The sequence below is a fragment of the Panthera tigris genome, chromosome C1 (genome assembly GCF_018350195.1).
Source record: "Panthera tigris isolate Pti1 chromosome C1, P.tigris_Pti1_mat1.1, whole genome shotgun sequence".
Lineage (NCBI taxonomy): Eukaryota > Metazoa > Chordata > Mammalia > Carnivora > Felidae > Panthera > Panthera tigris.
In genome coordinates, this window is record NC_056667.1 from 62,790,126 (window position 1) to 62,806,073 (window position 15,948).

Below are 15,948 nucleotides of genomic sequence, written 5' to 3' on the forward strand. Positions count from 1 at the left end.
CTTCCCTGAAATCAATCATCAAATTCTGCAAAGTCTCCTTCCTATATATCTTTTGAATGCCTTGGCTTCTATTCCCAGTGCTGCAGCTCCAGCCTGGGCTACCATTTATATATTTTTTGATTTATTGTAACAGCCTTGTGTTTGAGCTCTCTCCTCCAGTATTTCTTTTTATAGTCTCTTCTCTATACTGCAGCCTGAATGAGATTTTGAAAATATAATTCTTAGCATATTACTCTGTTTTGATTTTTATTGTTGGTATAACAAATTACCACAAATTTAGTGGCGTATAATAACATGAATTTATTTTCTTAGAGTTCTGGAAGTCAGAAATCAGTTCTGTTGGGCTAAAATCAATGTTAGCAGTTCACATTCCTTCTGGAGGTTCTATGGGCCAATCTGTTTCCTTACCTTTTCCAGTTTCTGGAGGCTGTATACTATTCCTTGGTTCATTGGACTTTCTCCATCTTAAAAGCCATAGGTATAGTATCTTTTCTACTTTCTGACCTCTGCGTCTGTCCTTGTATCTTCTTTTTCTAACTGATCCTACTGCCTCTGTCTTATAAGGATTCTTGTGATTACTTAAGGACCAATAAAAATCCAGAATAATCTATTTCAAGATGCTTAACTTAATTCCATCTTCAAAGTTTTGTTTACTAGGTAACATATTTGCGCATTCCAACAATTAGGATATGGACATCTTTGGGGGTACCACATAACCCACTTACATAAAATTATTCAATCTCTTCTCATTACTTTTGGTATAAAGTCCAGACTCTTCTATATGACTTTTTCCCTGTCATCTCCCACAGCATCTCTTGCTACTCCTCATTTTGCATTCTGCCTTTTAGTATAATTGACCTTTTTTAGTTACTTGAACAGATCCTCTCTCATGGTTCAAGCTTGGTACTCTGTACTCTTTGCCTAGAATTTTCCTTCTCCATAGCTTGCGACCTCTCCTCCCCAGGCAATCCTTAGCTAACTACAGTTCATCTTTTACCATTCCAGTTTAGATGTCACTTATGCTAGAAGCCTCTCTGACTCCTCAAGTCTGTGCTAGGCATTTTTTCTACATCTCGTTATGTGGTATCTTATTTTGTCACTTACCTTACTGGATTGTAAGTGCATGTTTTATTGGAGGATTCCCATGAGAGGCTAGGATATAACAGGTGTTAATATTTGTTAAACTATTGATTTATTGTTGAACTTGTTGAAAATTGTATTCTGTTGTTTCCAAGATTGTGTTTTATAGGATATTAATGAAAAACTTGAATTTTCTTTGTTTGAAACTTTAATTTTGATATATTTTAAACTTTAATTTAATTTTTTTTACTATTTCTAAAAAACTTTTTAAATGTTTATTTATTTATTTTGAGAGAGAAAGAGCTCAAGCAGGAAGGGGCAGAGAGAGAGAGGGGGAGAGAGAATCCCAAGCAGACTCTGCACTGTCAGCACAGAGCCTGATGCAACGCTTGAACTCACAAACTGAGATCATGACCTGAGCCAAAATCAAGAGTCGGATGCTTAACTGACTGAACCACCTAGGGGCCCTAAGCTTTATAATTTCTTATACCTGAAAGTTTTAAAATTTGCATCTACATGTGTAAAACACTTCTATGCTTTCTATATCTTGACAGTTTATAATTTATCTTAACATACAATAAAGTATGGGAGCAAGAACAGAGACAGAGCAAGGTAGGAAGATAGTTTTGTTTGTTTGTTTTTGTTTATTTTTGAGAGAGAGAGAGAGAGAGAGACAGAGTGTGAATGGGGAGGGGCAGAGAGAGGGAGACACACAATCCAGAGCAGGCTTCAGGCTCTGAGTTGTCAGCACACAGCCCAAAGTGGAGCTCAAACTCGCCAACCAGGAGATCGTGACCTGAGCCGAAGTCAGACACTTAACTGACTGAACCACCCAGGTGCCCGGGAGGGTATTTTTTATACTTTATTAAAATAGGAGAATCTGAATCTCATTAAAACAACAATGACCTAGTACTTACTTTATTTAGGCATTTTATAGGTATTAGGGATAAAAACATGGAGGATTAAGCTATAAGTTTCTGTCCTCAAGGATCTTATATTCCTGTTAGAGGAGGAGAATTCTAAATAAATAATTGATACAATGCAATCAATGCAATAATAATTGAGTATTATTTTATGGGAATACAGAAGAGTGAGCTGGGATAAAGACAGAATCCAGGATCCAAAGATAATACTTCAGTTCTATATTAAAGGAATGGGTAGGATTTTGACAAGAGAGGCCTAGAAATGGTAATTAAGACAGAGGAAACATACCCGTGCGAGGTATGCTGATGCACATAGGGCAACAAAAATGTTTTTGTGGATGTAGTGGCGGGGAGAAATATCTGCTATTGGCTGTGATCTTGAGCGGTCATTACTTTCTAGGGTACACTTGCTTTTCTAGGAACTGGGGGAAGATAGAGTTACCATAAGCTTCTGCAGTTATATTTGCAGTTGATATGAAAGAGTTTGATGTGTTTAAGGCATGGCCGGTGGTTACTTACAATTTGAAGCCTTGAGGAATAGCAGGAAATGAGGATTGGGGCTAGCTTATGAAGGGCGTTTATGTAATGCTAAGAAATTTGTTTTTTTTTTTTTTCCTGCAAGTAGTAGGGAGCTGATGATTCTGAACCAGGAGAGTAATATGACCAAACCTTTATTTTAGAAACATTACCCTGGTTGTTATGGTAGATTTAGGGAAGGGAAGAAGAAAAGACCAAAAAAGAAAAAGGCCAATCCATATGAGGGTTTAAGAGTCTGATTAGTGGAATCACATGTAAAATGTCATAATAGTATTATGTTTTATTGAACAGTAATAACAGTAGCATGCTCAGTCTATTTACTCTTACTTCTTAAACATAGTTTTAACATAAGTAATTAGAAGCAGCAGATTAGAAAGGGTCAGAGTTCTAGAGGTAGGCAACTGAAAACTATCACAAGATACCTGACAACTTGAACAGGAAGAAAGCAATGTACAGTTTTTGTCTTTTTGTTTTCTTTAAGTGTAACAGGTTGGAGCCACTTTGTGAAAGTATCAATAATAAGTCTACACAAAAGCTCTGAGGTCATATGTTTCAGTGATGACAATAATCATGAGTTATTAAGAAAGAGTTACTATAGTTCACTGTATTTTGAGTATGAGGAAATGAGTTCATTAAAAAGTCTGTATGTTAAATGGCAAGGTTTAAAAAAAACTGGAGATATTTAAAAGGGATAGATTACAGTTATCATACAGTTACTTTTATAGAATATTTTAAGCTGGAAAGTGAGTTGAAAAAAGCAAAAGAACAGTTTTGAGCTCGGGTATGTGCAAGGAACTTTACACATATTATCTCCTTTAATCCTCACAACAACCATAGGAGGTAGATGTTACAATCCACATTTTAAAAATAAGAACAACCAAAGTTCAGAGAAGGTAGGTAAATTCTGTTTAGGTGACATGGTTAGTGGTTGAACTGAGTTTTTAAACAAACTAATCTTAAGTATCAGGAAGAAAAGTTAGAGATCAAAAAGGTGAAAAGAAATTTATAATTAGCATCTAAAAGCCAGAGAAGTGTAGTTTTTCCAGAGAAGTGTAGTTTTTAGAAGGAAAGGGTAATCAATAGTGTCAGATTTGAAGATGGATTATAAATTTTATTATAATAAATATAAATTTTATTATAATAAAATTAAGAAAAGGTCATTAGAATTTATTGTTTTATTCCTGACATGTAAGATAGGTAAAGACAATTAAAACACATAATGTATGTAGGTAGAACTGTTCTGTTTTATTATTTGAGGATAATACTTTATATAAATACTTTATATTTTGAACTGTAACACAAAGTTTTTTTTTAATTTTTTTTTGTTGTTGATTACAATTTTATTTATAATACCAAGATATGGAAACAACCTAAGTGTCAACGGATGTTGGATAAAGAACATGTGATAGATAGATAGATAGATAGATAGATAGATAGATAGATAGATAGATAGAAAGACACATATAGATATAGATATAGTTATGGATATAGACAGACATAGATATACAGTTGGCCCTTGAATAACATGGGGGTTAGGGGCACTGACTCCCTGCACAGTCAAAAATCTGTGTAACACAAAGTTTAAATGCACATGTTTCTTGTTTCAGTTATATCAAGATTTCTTGATACAGAGCAGCTTCTTTCTGTTTTAGTCCAGATTCCAAAGCAAGACACGGTATGTATCTGTGTATATATTATATATTATGTTACTATATTTTATGTGATATAACTTGTCTTAATGTGATACAATAATAAAAAAGTATCAAAATGTTTTGGAGGGCACCTGGGTGGCTCAGTGGGTATCTGACTGTTTGATATTGGCTTAGGTTGTGATCTTGTAGCGTGTTTTCTCTGTTGTAAGATTGAGCCCTGTGTCTAGCTCTGTGCTGAACATGGAGTGTGCTTGGAATTCTCTCTCTACCTCTGTCTCTGCCCCTCTCCCACTTGCTCCCCTTCTTTCTCTCAAAATAAATAAACCAACTTAAAAAAAAAGTTTTGGAAAAGTACTTCATTATTAATATCTGGAGCATGTTTATGCCTTTTTAAAGGAAACATTTTTTCTTAATTTTCTATTATATGTTATAGTAAAATTAAGATTCTTAGTTGGAGAATTGGCATATTTTCATTAAGTATTAGTTTTATATATAATTTTTTTAAAACTTAGATTATAATATTTAATAAATAACTAGATAAAATTTATATTAGATCCAAAGAGATAGGTGCTTCTTAAAAGTGAACATTATGTGAAGTTTGATTAGCCTTCAAATATGCTTAAACTTTAAGATGAAACATCTTTGAATATTTACAGATTTAAATACTTAGTGCTTATAGGCACATCCTGTAAGGAAAATCATATATGGTTTTTATTCTTCTGTTAAGGTGAACAGAAAAATATTTACTTTAATGAAATACATGCATATTTTTTCTCATATGCTTTAAAAAGAAAAGGATCTTGTACATCAGTAGAGTTTGATTTAAAATTGATTAATTTGCAAATCCACTGAAATCTAATTAATCTATGTTTCAGGAGTCTTTCCATATTGTAGAGATAACCTCTTTAGGTTCATTTATAATAAAAACATTATCTGATGGATGGAAATGTTTTGGCTGTTGGCCAGGCACAGAATAAGAAGTTTCCTTAAATAGTTGAAATACCTTATAATTTAATATATACAACTGGGAAGTAACCTAAAACAACTGATGTCTGGAACCAAATTAGTTATATTCATAACAGGAGTTTGGAAGCTTTCCCTCCTCTTTAACTTTCTGGTACAGTTTGTGTAGAACTGGTATTATTTCTACCTTAAATGTTTGGTAGAGGTCACAAATGAAGCCATTAGAACAGGGACTTTTTTTTTCTAGGAAGGTTTTTGACTGTAAAGTCAACTTCTTAAATAGATATGGTGCTATTCAGGTTACCTGTTTCTTGTATGAGCTTTGGTAGATTGTGTCTTTCAAAGAATTTGTCATTTCACCCAACTTGTTGAATGTATTGGCATTAACGTTGTTCATAACCTCCTTACTTGTACATAACCTCCTTGTACATAACCTCCTTACTTCATAACCCTCATTATGTTGTTCAATAACCTCCTTACTGTCCTTTTTATGTTTCTAAAGTTTGCATGATATACCTCTCTTATTCTTTATTTTTTGAAGTTTATTTATTTTGAGGGAGAGAGCACGCGTGCAGGTGAGCAGGGGAGGGCAGAGAGAGAGGGTGAGAGAGAATTCTAAGCAGGCTCCTTGCTGTTGGTGCAGAGGCCAAGGAGGGGTCAGATTTCATGAACTGTGAGATCACAACCTGAGCCGAAATCAGTAGTATGAGGCTCAACCAACTGAACCACCCAGGTGCTCCCCCTCACTTATTCTTGATGTTGGTAATTGAATATTCTCTTTTTCCTTGGTTTTTTAAAGTTTATTTATTTTGAGAGAGAGAGTGAGCAACCAAGTATGCACATGCATGCAAGCAGGGGAGGAGCAGAGAGAGGGCAAGAGAGAATCCCGAATAGGTTTCACACTGTCAGTGCAGAGCCCAAGAAGGAGCTGGATCTCATGAACTGTGAGATCATGACTTGAGCCAAAATCAAGAGTTGGTTGCTTAACCAACTGAGCAACCCAGGTGCTTCTCTCTTTTTTGTTAGTCATTCTGACTAGAGGTTATCAAATTTATTGGTCTTCTCAAGAAACCATTGTTTGATTTAATTGATTTCTTTTTCATGTTCTCCATTTCATGGATTTCTGCTTTTATCAGTCTTTTTTTTTTATTGAATATTTATTTATTTGTTATTTTTTCCCTTACAAGTTTTTAATTTTCAATTCCAGTTAGCATACAGTGTAACATTAATTTTGGGTGTGGAATTTAGTGATTTAACACTTGCACACACACCATCCAGTGCTCATCACAACAAGCGCACTCCTTTATATCCATTACCCATTTAACCCAACCCACTCACTACCCATCTTCCTTCTGGTAACCATCAGTTTGTTCTCTATAGTTGAAGTCTGTTTTTTGGTTTTCCTCTCCCTCTCCTTCTTCCTCTCCCTCTCCTTCTTCCTCTCCCTTTTTCCTTCTTCTGATTACTCTGTACTTAGTTTTCTCTTTTTTCAGGTTGTGAAGAGAGAAGCTGAGATCATTCATTTGAGACTTTTTTTTTTAATATAGTCATTGTAGTGCTATAAATTTCCCTCTGAGTAATGCTTTAGCTATATTTCACAATTTTTGATATGTTGTGTTTCCTTTTCCAATCAAAAATGTTAAAACTACTTTCTGATTTCCTTTTTAATTTATTCTTTGACATATGGGCTATTTTTTTGTTATTTAGTTTCCAGTATTTGGAAACTTTCTAGATATCTTTCTGTAGAGATCTCTAATTTCATAGTGATCAAGGACACATATTGTCTAGTATGAATCCTTTTAGCTTTATTGACTCATTTTTATGGCCCAGAATATGATCTTTCTTGTAAATGTTCCATGTATGTTTGAAAACAATGTGTATTTTGCTGTTGTGGAATTGAATTTTCCATGAATGTCCATTCAGGTTGATTGATAGTGTCTATATCTATATCTTTATTGTTTTGGGGGATCTATTTATTGTATCAATTATATATCTTTATTGTTTTGGGGGATCTATTTATTGTATCAATTATTAAGAAACATGCTGATATCTCCAACTGTAATTGTGGATTTGTCTATTTCTCTGAAGTTCTTTTCTTTTTTATACAGTGGACATTTTGTATATACTGTTAATTTGCATATATAAAGTTCAAAATCATTTCCTTCTCCCTCTTTTTTTTTTCTTTTTCAAGTTTTTATTTCAATTTTAGTTAACATACAATATACTATTAGTGTCAGGTGTAGAATTTAGTGATTTATCACTTACATGCAACACCCAGTCTCATCACAAGTGCCCCCCTTAATACCTATCACCAATTTAAACCCATACCCCTGCCCATCTCCCCTCCAGTAATCCTCAGTTCTTTATAGTTACAAGTCTCGTTTATTTATTTATTTCTTTTTCTTTTTTGAGGGAGAAAGAGAGTGTGCATACCAGCAGGGGAGGGGCAAAGGGAGAGGAAGGGGGAGAATCTTGTGGGGCTTGATCTCACAACCGTGAGATCATGACCTGAGCCAAAATCAAGAGTTGGGTGCTTAACCAAGTGAGCCACCCAGGCTCCCGAAGAGTCTGTTTTATGGTTTGCCTCTCTCTCATTTTTTTCCCTGTATGTTCATCTGTTTTGTTTCTTAAATTCCACATGTGTGAAGTCATGTGGTATTTGTCTTTCTTGGACTGATCTCACTTAGCATAATACTCTCTAGCTCAATCCACATCATTGAAAAATGGCAAGATTTCATTCCTTTTGATGGCTGAGTAGTATTCCATTGTATATATGTACATCTTCTTTATTCATCAGTTGATGGACATATGGGCTCTTTCCATAATTTGGCTATTAATAATGCTGCTATAAACATTGGTGTACATGCATCACTTTGAATCAGTATTTTCGTATCCTTTGGGTAAATACCTAGTAGTGCAGTTGCTGGGTCATAAGGTAGTTCTGTTTTTAACTTTCTGAGGAACCTCCATACTGTTTTCCAGAGTGGTTGCACTTGTTTCAGTCCCACCAACAGTGTAAGAAGGCTCCCCTTTCTCCTCCCACGTTCTTGTCAACACTTGTTGTTTCCTGTGTTTTTTTATTTTAGCCATTCTGACAGGTGTGAGATGATATCTAATTGTAGTTTTGATTTGTATTTCCCTGATGATGAGTGATGTTGAGCATCTTTTCATGTGTCTGTTAGCCATCTGGATGGCTTCTTTGGAAGAATGTCTATTCATGTCTTTCTGCCCATTATATTATTTGGTTTTTGAGTGTTGAGTTTTATATGTTCTTTATATGTTTTAGATACTAACCCTTTATCTGATATGTCATTCACAAATATCTTCTCCCATTCCATCAGTTGCCTTTTAGTTTTGTTGATTGTTTCCTTCTTTGTGCTAAAGCTTTTTATCTAGATGAAGTCCCAAAAAGTTCATGTTTGCTTTTGTTTACCTTGCCTCAGGAGACATATCTAGTAAGAAGTTGCTGTGGCCAAGGTCAAAGAGGTTACTGCTGTGTTCTTCTCTAGGATTTAGGTCTTTCATCTATTTTGAGTTTATTTCTGTGTATGATGTAAGAAAGTGGTCCAGTTTTCAGTTTCATTTTTCTCCGTGTCACTGTCCAGTTTTCCCAACACCATTTGTTGCAGAGAATGTCTTTTTCGATTGGATATTCTTTCCTGCTTTGTTACAGTTGGGGGTTCATTTCTGCATTTTATATGCTGTACCATTGATCTGTGTATCTTTTTGTGTCAGTACCAGACTGTCTTGATCACTACAGCTTTGTAATATAATTTGAAGTCCAGAATTGTGATGTCTCCAGCTTTGCTTTTCTTTTTCAAGAATGCTTTGACTGTTTGGAGTCTTTTGTGATTCCACACAAATTTTAGGATTGTTCTAGCTCTGTGAAAAATGGTGGTGGTATTTATTTTTATTTTTATTTTTTAATATGAAATTTACTGTCAAATTGGTTTCCATACAACACCCAGTGCTCATCCCAACAGGTGCCCACCTCAGTACCCCTCACCTACCCTCCCCTCCCTCCCACCCCCCCATCAACCTTCAGTTGGTTCTCAGTTTTTAAGAGTCTCTTATTTTGGCTCTCTCCCTTTCTAACCTTTTTTTTTCCCTTCCCCTCCCCCATGGTCTTCTGTTAAGTTTCTCAGGATCCATACAGGAGTGAAAACATATGGTATCTCTCTTTCTCTGTATGACTTATTTCACTTAGCATAACACTCTCCAGTTCCATCCACGTTGCTACAAAAGGCCACATTTCATTCTTTCTCATTGCCACATAGTATTCCATTGTGTATATAAACCACAATTTCTTTATCCATTCATCAGTTGACAGACATTTAGGCTCTTTCCATAATTTGGCTATTGTTGAAAGTGCTGCTATAAACATTGGGGTACAAGTGCCCCTATGCATCAGCATTCCTGTAGCCCTTGGGTCAATTCCTAGCAGTGCTATTGCTGGGTCATAGGGTAGATCTATTTTGAATTTTTTGAGGAGCCTCTACGCTGTTTTCCAGAGTGGCTGCACCAGTTTGCATTCCCCCCAACAGTGCAAGAGGGTTCCTGTTTCTCCACATCCTCTCCAGCATCTATAGTCTCCTGACTTGTTCATTTTAGCCACTCTGACTGGCATGAGGTGGTATCTCAGTGTGGTTTTGATTTGTATTTCTCTGATGAGGAGTGATGTTGAGCATCTTTTCATGTGCCTGTTGGCCACCTGGATGTCATCTTTGGAGAAGTGTCTATTCGTGTCTTCTGCCCATTTCTTCACTGGATTATTTGTTTTTCGGGTGTGGAGTTTGGTGAGCTCTTTATAGATTTTGGATACTAGCCTTTTGTCCGATATGTCATTTGCAAATATCTTTTCCCATTCTGTCGGTTGCCTTTTAGTTTTGTTGATTGCTTCCTTTGCAGTGCAGAAGCTTTTTATCTTCATGAGGTCCCAATAGTTCATTTTTGCTTTTAATTCCCTTGCCTTTGGAGATGTGTCAAGTAAGAAATTGCTGCAGCTGAGGTCAGAGAGGTTTTTTCCTGCTTTCTCCTCTAGGGTTTTGATGGTTTCGTGTCTCACATTCAGGTCCTTTATCCATTTTGAGTTTATTTTTGTGAATGGTGTAAAAAAAATGGTCTAGTTTTATTCTTCTGCGTGTTGCTGTCCAGTTCTCCCAGCACCATTTGTTAAAGAGACTGTCTTTTTTTCCATTGGACATTCTTTCCTGCTTTGTCAAAGATTAGCTGGCTATACATTTGTGGGTCCAATTCTGGAATCTCTATTCTAGTCCATTGGTCTATGTTTCTGTTTTTGTGCCAATACCATGCTGTCTTGATGATGACAGCTTTGTAGTAGAGGCTAAAGTCTGGGATTGTGATGCCTCCCGCTTTGGTCTTCTTCAAAATTACTTTGGCTATTCAGGGCCTTTTGTGGTTCCATATGAATTTTAGGATTGCTTGTTCTAGCTTCGAGAAGAATTCTGGTGCAATTTTGATTGGGATTGCATTGAATGTGTAGATAGCTTTGGGTAGTATTGACATTTTAACAATATTTATTCTTCCAATCCATGAGCACAGAATGTTTTTCCATTTCTTTATGTCTTCTTCAATTTCCTTCATAAGGTTTCTGTAGTTTTCAGCATACAGATCTTTTACATCTTTGGTTTGGTTTATTCCTAGGTATTTTATGATTCTTGGTGCAGTTGTGAATGGGATCAGTTTCTTTATTTGTCTTTGTGTTGCTTCATTGTTAGTGTATAAGAATGCAACTGACTTCTGTACATTGATTTTGTATCATGTATCAGTTCTAGCAGACTTTTGGTGGAGTCTGTTGGGTTTTCCATATATAATATCATGTCATCTGCAAAAAGTGAAAGCTTGACTTCATCTTTGCCAATTTTGATGCCTTTGATTTCCTTTTGTTGTCTGATAACTGATGCTAGCACTTCCAACCCTGTGTTAAACAACAGCGGTGAGAGTGGACATCCTTGTTCCTGATGTCTTGTTACTGATCTCGGGGGAAAGCTCTTAGTTTTTCCCATTGATGATGATATTAGCTGAGGGCTTTTCATAAATGGCTTTTATGATGTTTAAGTATGTTCCTTCTATCCTGACTTTCTCGAGGGTTTTTATTAAGAAAGGATGCTGAATTTTGTCAGATTCTTTTTCTGCATCGATTGACAGGATCATATGGTTCTTTTCTTTTATTAATGTGATGTATCATGTTGATTGATTTGTGAATGTTGAACCAACCCTGCAGCCCAGGAATCAATCCTACTTGATCATGGTGAATAATTCTTTGTATATGCTGTTGAATTCAATTTGCTAGTATTTTGTTGAGAATTTTTGCATCCATATTCATCAAGGATATTGGCCTGTAGTTCTCTTTTTTTGCTGGGTCTCTGTCTGGTTTAGGAATCAAGGTAATACTGGCTTCGTAGAATGAGTCTGGAAGTTTTTCTTCCCTTTCTATTTCTTGGAATAGCTTGAGAAGGATAGGTATTATCTCTGCTTTAAATGTCTGGTAAAATTCCCCAGGGAAGCCATCTGGTCCTGGACTCTTATTTCTTGGGAGATTTTTGATAACTGGTTCAATTTCTTTGCTGGTTATGGGTCTGTTCAAGTTTTCTACTTATTCCTGTTTGAGTTTTGGGAGTGTGTGGGTGCTTAGGAATTTGTCCATTTCTTCCAGGTTGTCCAGTTTGTTAGCAAATAATTTTTCATAATATTCCCTGATAATTGCTTGTATTTCTGAGGGATTGGTTGTAATAATTCCATTTTCATTCATGATTTTGTCTATTTGGGTCATCTCCCTTTTCTTTTTGAGAAGCCTGGATAAAGGTTTATCAATTTTGTTTATTTTTTCAAAAAACCAACTTTTGGTTTCATTGATCTGCTCTACAGTTTTTTTAGATTCTATTGTTTATTTCTGCTCTGATCTTTATTATTTCTCTTCTTATGCTGGGTTTGGGGTGTCTTTGCTCTTCTGCTTCTATTTCCTTTAGGTGTGCTGTTAGATTTTGTATTTGGAATTTTTCTTATTTCTTGAGATAAGCCTGGGTTGCAATGTGTTTTCCTCTCAGGACTGCCTTTGCTGCATCCCAAAGCATTTGGATTGTTGTATTTTCATTTTCACTTTTTTTCCATACATTTTTAAATTTTTTCTCTAATTGCCTGGTTGACCCATTCATTCTTTAGTAGGGTGTTCTTTAACCTCCATGCTTTTGGAGGTTTTCCAGACTTTTTCCTGTGGTTGATTTCAAGTTTCATAGCATTGTGGCATTTTGATAGAGGTTGAATTAAATGTGGATTGATTTGGGTAATGTAAACATCTTAACAATATCTGGCTCTTCTAATCCGTGAGTCTGGAATGTTTTTCCTTTTCTTTGTGTCCTCTTCAGTTTCTTTCATAAGCTTTCTATAGTTTTCAGCATACAGATAGTTTGCCTCTTTGGTTAGGTTTATTGCTAGGTATCTTATGGTTTTTGGTGCAATGGTAAATGGTATTGATTCCTTGATTTATCTTTCTGCTGCTTCATTATTGGTCTATAGAAAGGCAACAGACTTCTGTACACTGATTTTGTATCCTGTAACTTTACTGAATTCGTGTATCAGTTCTAGCAGATTTTTGGTGGAGTCTTTTGGGTTTTCTATATCAAGTATCATTTCATCTGCAAATAGTGAAGGTTTGAGTTCTTCCTTGCTGATCTGGATGCCTTTTATTTCTTTGTGTTGTCTGATTGCTGAGGCTAGGACTTCCAGTACTATGTTAGATAATAGTGCTGAGAGTGGACATCCCTGTCTTGTTCCTGAATGTTGAGGAAAGGATCTCAGCTTTTGCCCAGTGAGGATGATATTAGCTGTGGGTTTTTCATACATGAACTTTATTATGTTGAGATATGTTCCCTCTCTCCCTACTTTGTTGAGGGTTATTATCATGAATGGATGTTGTACTTTGTCAAATGCTTCTTCTGCATCTATTGAGAGGATCATATGCTCTTATCTTTTGTTTAATTAATGTGGTGTATCGCATTGATCTGTGAATATTGAACTACCCTTGCAACCCCGGAATAAATACCACTTGATCATGGTGAATTATTCTTTTAATGTACTGTTGGATTTTATTTGCTAGTATTGTGTTGAGAATTTTTGCATCCATGTTCATCAGGGATATTGGCCTGTAATGTTTGTTTTGTTTTGTTTTGTTTTTAATTGGGGTCTTTGGTTTTAGAATCACAGTAATGCTGTCTTCATAGAATGAATTTGGAAGTTTTCCTTCCATTTTTATTTTTTTGAATAGCGTGAGAGAATAGGTGTTAACTCTTCTTTAAATGTTTGGTAGAACTCCCCTGTGAAGATATCTGGCCCTAGACTTTTGTTTGTTGTGAGATTTTTGATTACTGATTCGGTATCTTGGCTGGTTATCAATCTGTTCAAGTTTTCTATTTCTTACCTGTTTCAGTTTTGGTTGTTTATACATTTCTAGGAATTTATCCATTTCTTCCAGATTGTCTGGTTTGGTGGCATATAATTTTTCATTGTTATTTCTCCTCTCTCATTTGTGATTTTATGTATTTGGGTCTTCTCTCTCTCTCTCTCTCTCTCTCTCTCTCTTTTTCTCTTTCTTTGATAAATCTGGCTAGGGTATTATTAAATTTTATTAATTTTTTTCAAAGAACAAGCTCCTAATCTCATTGATCTGTTCTGTGTTGTTGTTGTTGTTATATCATTTATTTCTACTCTAATCTTTATTATTTCCCTTTTTCTGTTGGCTTTAGACTTCATTTGTTCTTTTTCTAGCTTCTTTAGGTGTACAGTTAGATTGTTTGAGATTTTTCTTGCTTCTTGAGGTAGACCTATGTTGCTATGTACTTCTCTCTTATGACCACTTTTTCTGCACCCCAAAGGTTTTGTGTTTTCATTTCATTTCATTTTTTATTTCTTCTTTAATTTCCTGGTTGACCCATTCATTCTTTAGTAGGATGTTCTTTAACATCCATGTTATTTGTGGGTCTTTCCAAATGTTTTCTTTTTTAAAAAAATTTTTTTCAACGTTTTTTATTTATTTTTGGGACAGAGAGAGACAGAGCATGAACGGGGGAGAGGCAGAGAGAGAGGGAGACACAGAATCGGAAACAGGCTCCAGGCTCCGAGCCATCAGCCCAGAGCCTGACGCAGGGCTCGAACTCATGGACCGTGAGATCATGACCTGGCTGAAGTTGGACGCTTAACCGACTGCGCCACCCAGGCGCCCCTTTCCAAATGTTTTCGTATGGTTGACTTCAGGTTTCATAGCATTTTGGTTAGAAGAAATACATTTATGATCTTAGTCTTTTTTGTACTTGTTGAAGCCTGATTTGTGACCTAGTATATTATCTATAGAATCCCATGTGCACTTGAAAAGAATGTATATTTTGCTGCTTTAGGATAAAATGTTCTGAATATATCTCTTACGTCCCACCTGGTCTAGTGTGTCATTCAAAGCCATTGCTTCCTTGTTGACTTTTTGCTTAGATGACCTGTCAATTGATATAAGTGGGATATGAAAGTCACCTACTATTATTATATTATTATCAATGAGTTCCTTTATGTTTGTTACTGTTTTATATATTTGGGTGTTTTGAAGTTGGAGACATAAATATTTACAGTTGTTAGATTTTCTTGTTGGATAGTCCCTTTTATTATGATCTAGTGTCCTTCTTCATTTCTTGTTACAGTCTTTGGTGTAAAATCTAGTTTGTCCGATAGAGCTATTGATACTCTGGATTTCTTTCTTTCTTTTTTTTTTTTTTTAAGTTTTTATTTATTTGTTTTGAGGAGGGGCAGAGAGAGAGAGAGGGAGAATCCCAAGCATGTGGGGCTTGAAATCACGTACCATGAGATTGTGACCTGACTCAAAGTTGGATGCTTAACTGACTGTGCCACCCAGATGCCTCAATACTCTGGCTTTCTTTTGACATCCATTAGCATGATAGATAATTCTCCATCCCCTCACTTTTAATCTGGTGGTGTCTTTAGGTCTAAAATGAGTCTCTTGTTGGCAATATATAGATGGGTCTTGTTTATTTTAACCATTTGACATCCTTTTGTCTTTTGACTGGAGTGTTTAGTCCATTTATATTCAGAGTGATTATTGATAGATATGAGTTTAGTGCCATTGTATTACTTGTTTTGTTGTTGTTTCTGGAGATTTTCTCTGTTCCATTCTAGTCTTTGTTGCTTTTGGTCTTTCTTTCCCACTCAAGGGGTCCACTTTAGTATTTCTAACAAATCTGGTTTAGTGGTCATGAACTCCTTTAGTTTTTGTTTGGGAAACTCTTTATCTCTCCTTTTATTCTGAATGACAGCCTTGCTGGAAAAAGTATTCTTGACTGCAGATTTTTCCCATTCAGCACACTGAACGTATCATGTCCCTGTATTCTGACTTGCCAGGTTTCCGTGGAGAGATCTTTTGCTAAACTTATTTGTCTTCCCTTATAAGTTCTTTTGTCTTGGTGTTTTTAGGATATTTTCTTTATATTTTGCAAATTTGACTACAGTATGCCTTGGTGTTGGCCTGTTTTGTTGATTTTGATGGGAGTTCTCTGTACCTCCTGGATTTGGATATCTGTTTCCTTCCTCAGATTAGGGAAATTTTCAGCTAGAATTTCCTCAAATGTACCTTCTGTTCTTCCCTCTCTCTTCTTGTGGGGCTCCTGTGATACAAATGTTATTATGTTTGATGGAGTAACTGGGTTCCCTATGTCTACTTTTGTGACCCCCAATTTTTCTTTCTCTCTTTTGTTCAGCTTCATTATTTTCCAGAATTC

General features: G+C 35.7%; 1 protein-coding gene across 2 annotated transcripts in view; it reads left to right on the plus strand.

The window, feature by feature from the left end:
• MSH4 (mutS homolog 4) overlaps positions 1-15,948 on the plus strand; it is an 88,526-nt gene that overhangs the window by 22,269 nt on the left and 50,309 nt on the right. For both annotated transcript variants that reach the window (XM_007079236.2, XM_042997602.1), the window contains exon 8: positions 4,148-4,215. In XM_007079236.2, coding sequence (XP_007079298.2) covers positions 4,148-4,215 — 68 coding nt within the window. The remainder of the gene's footprint in view (positions 1-4,147; positions 4,216-15,948) is intronic.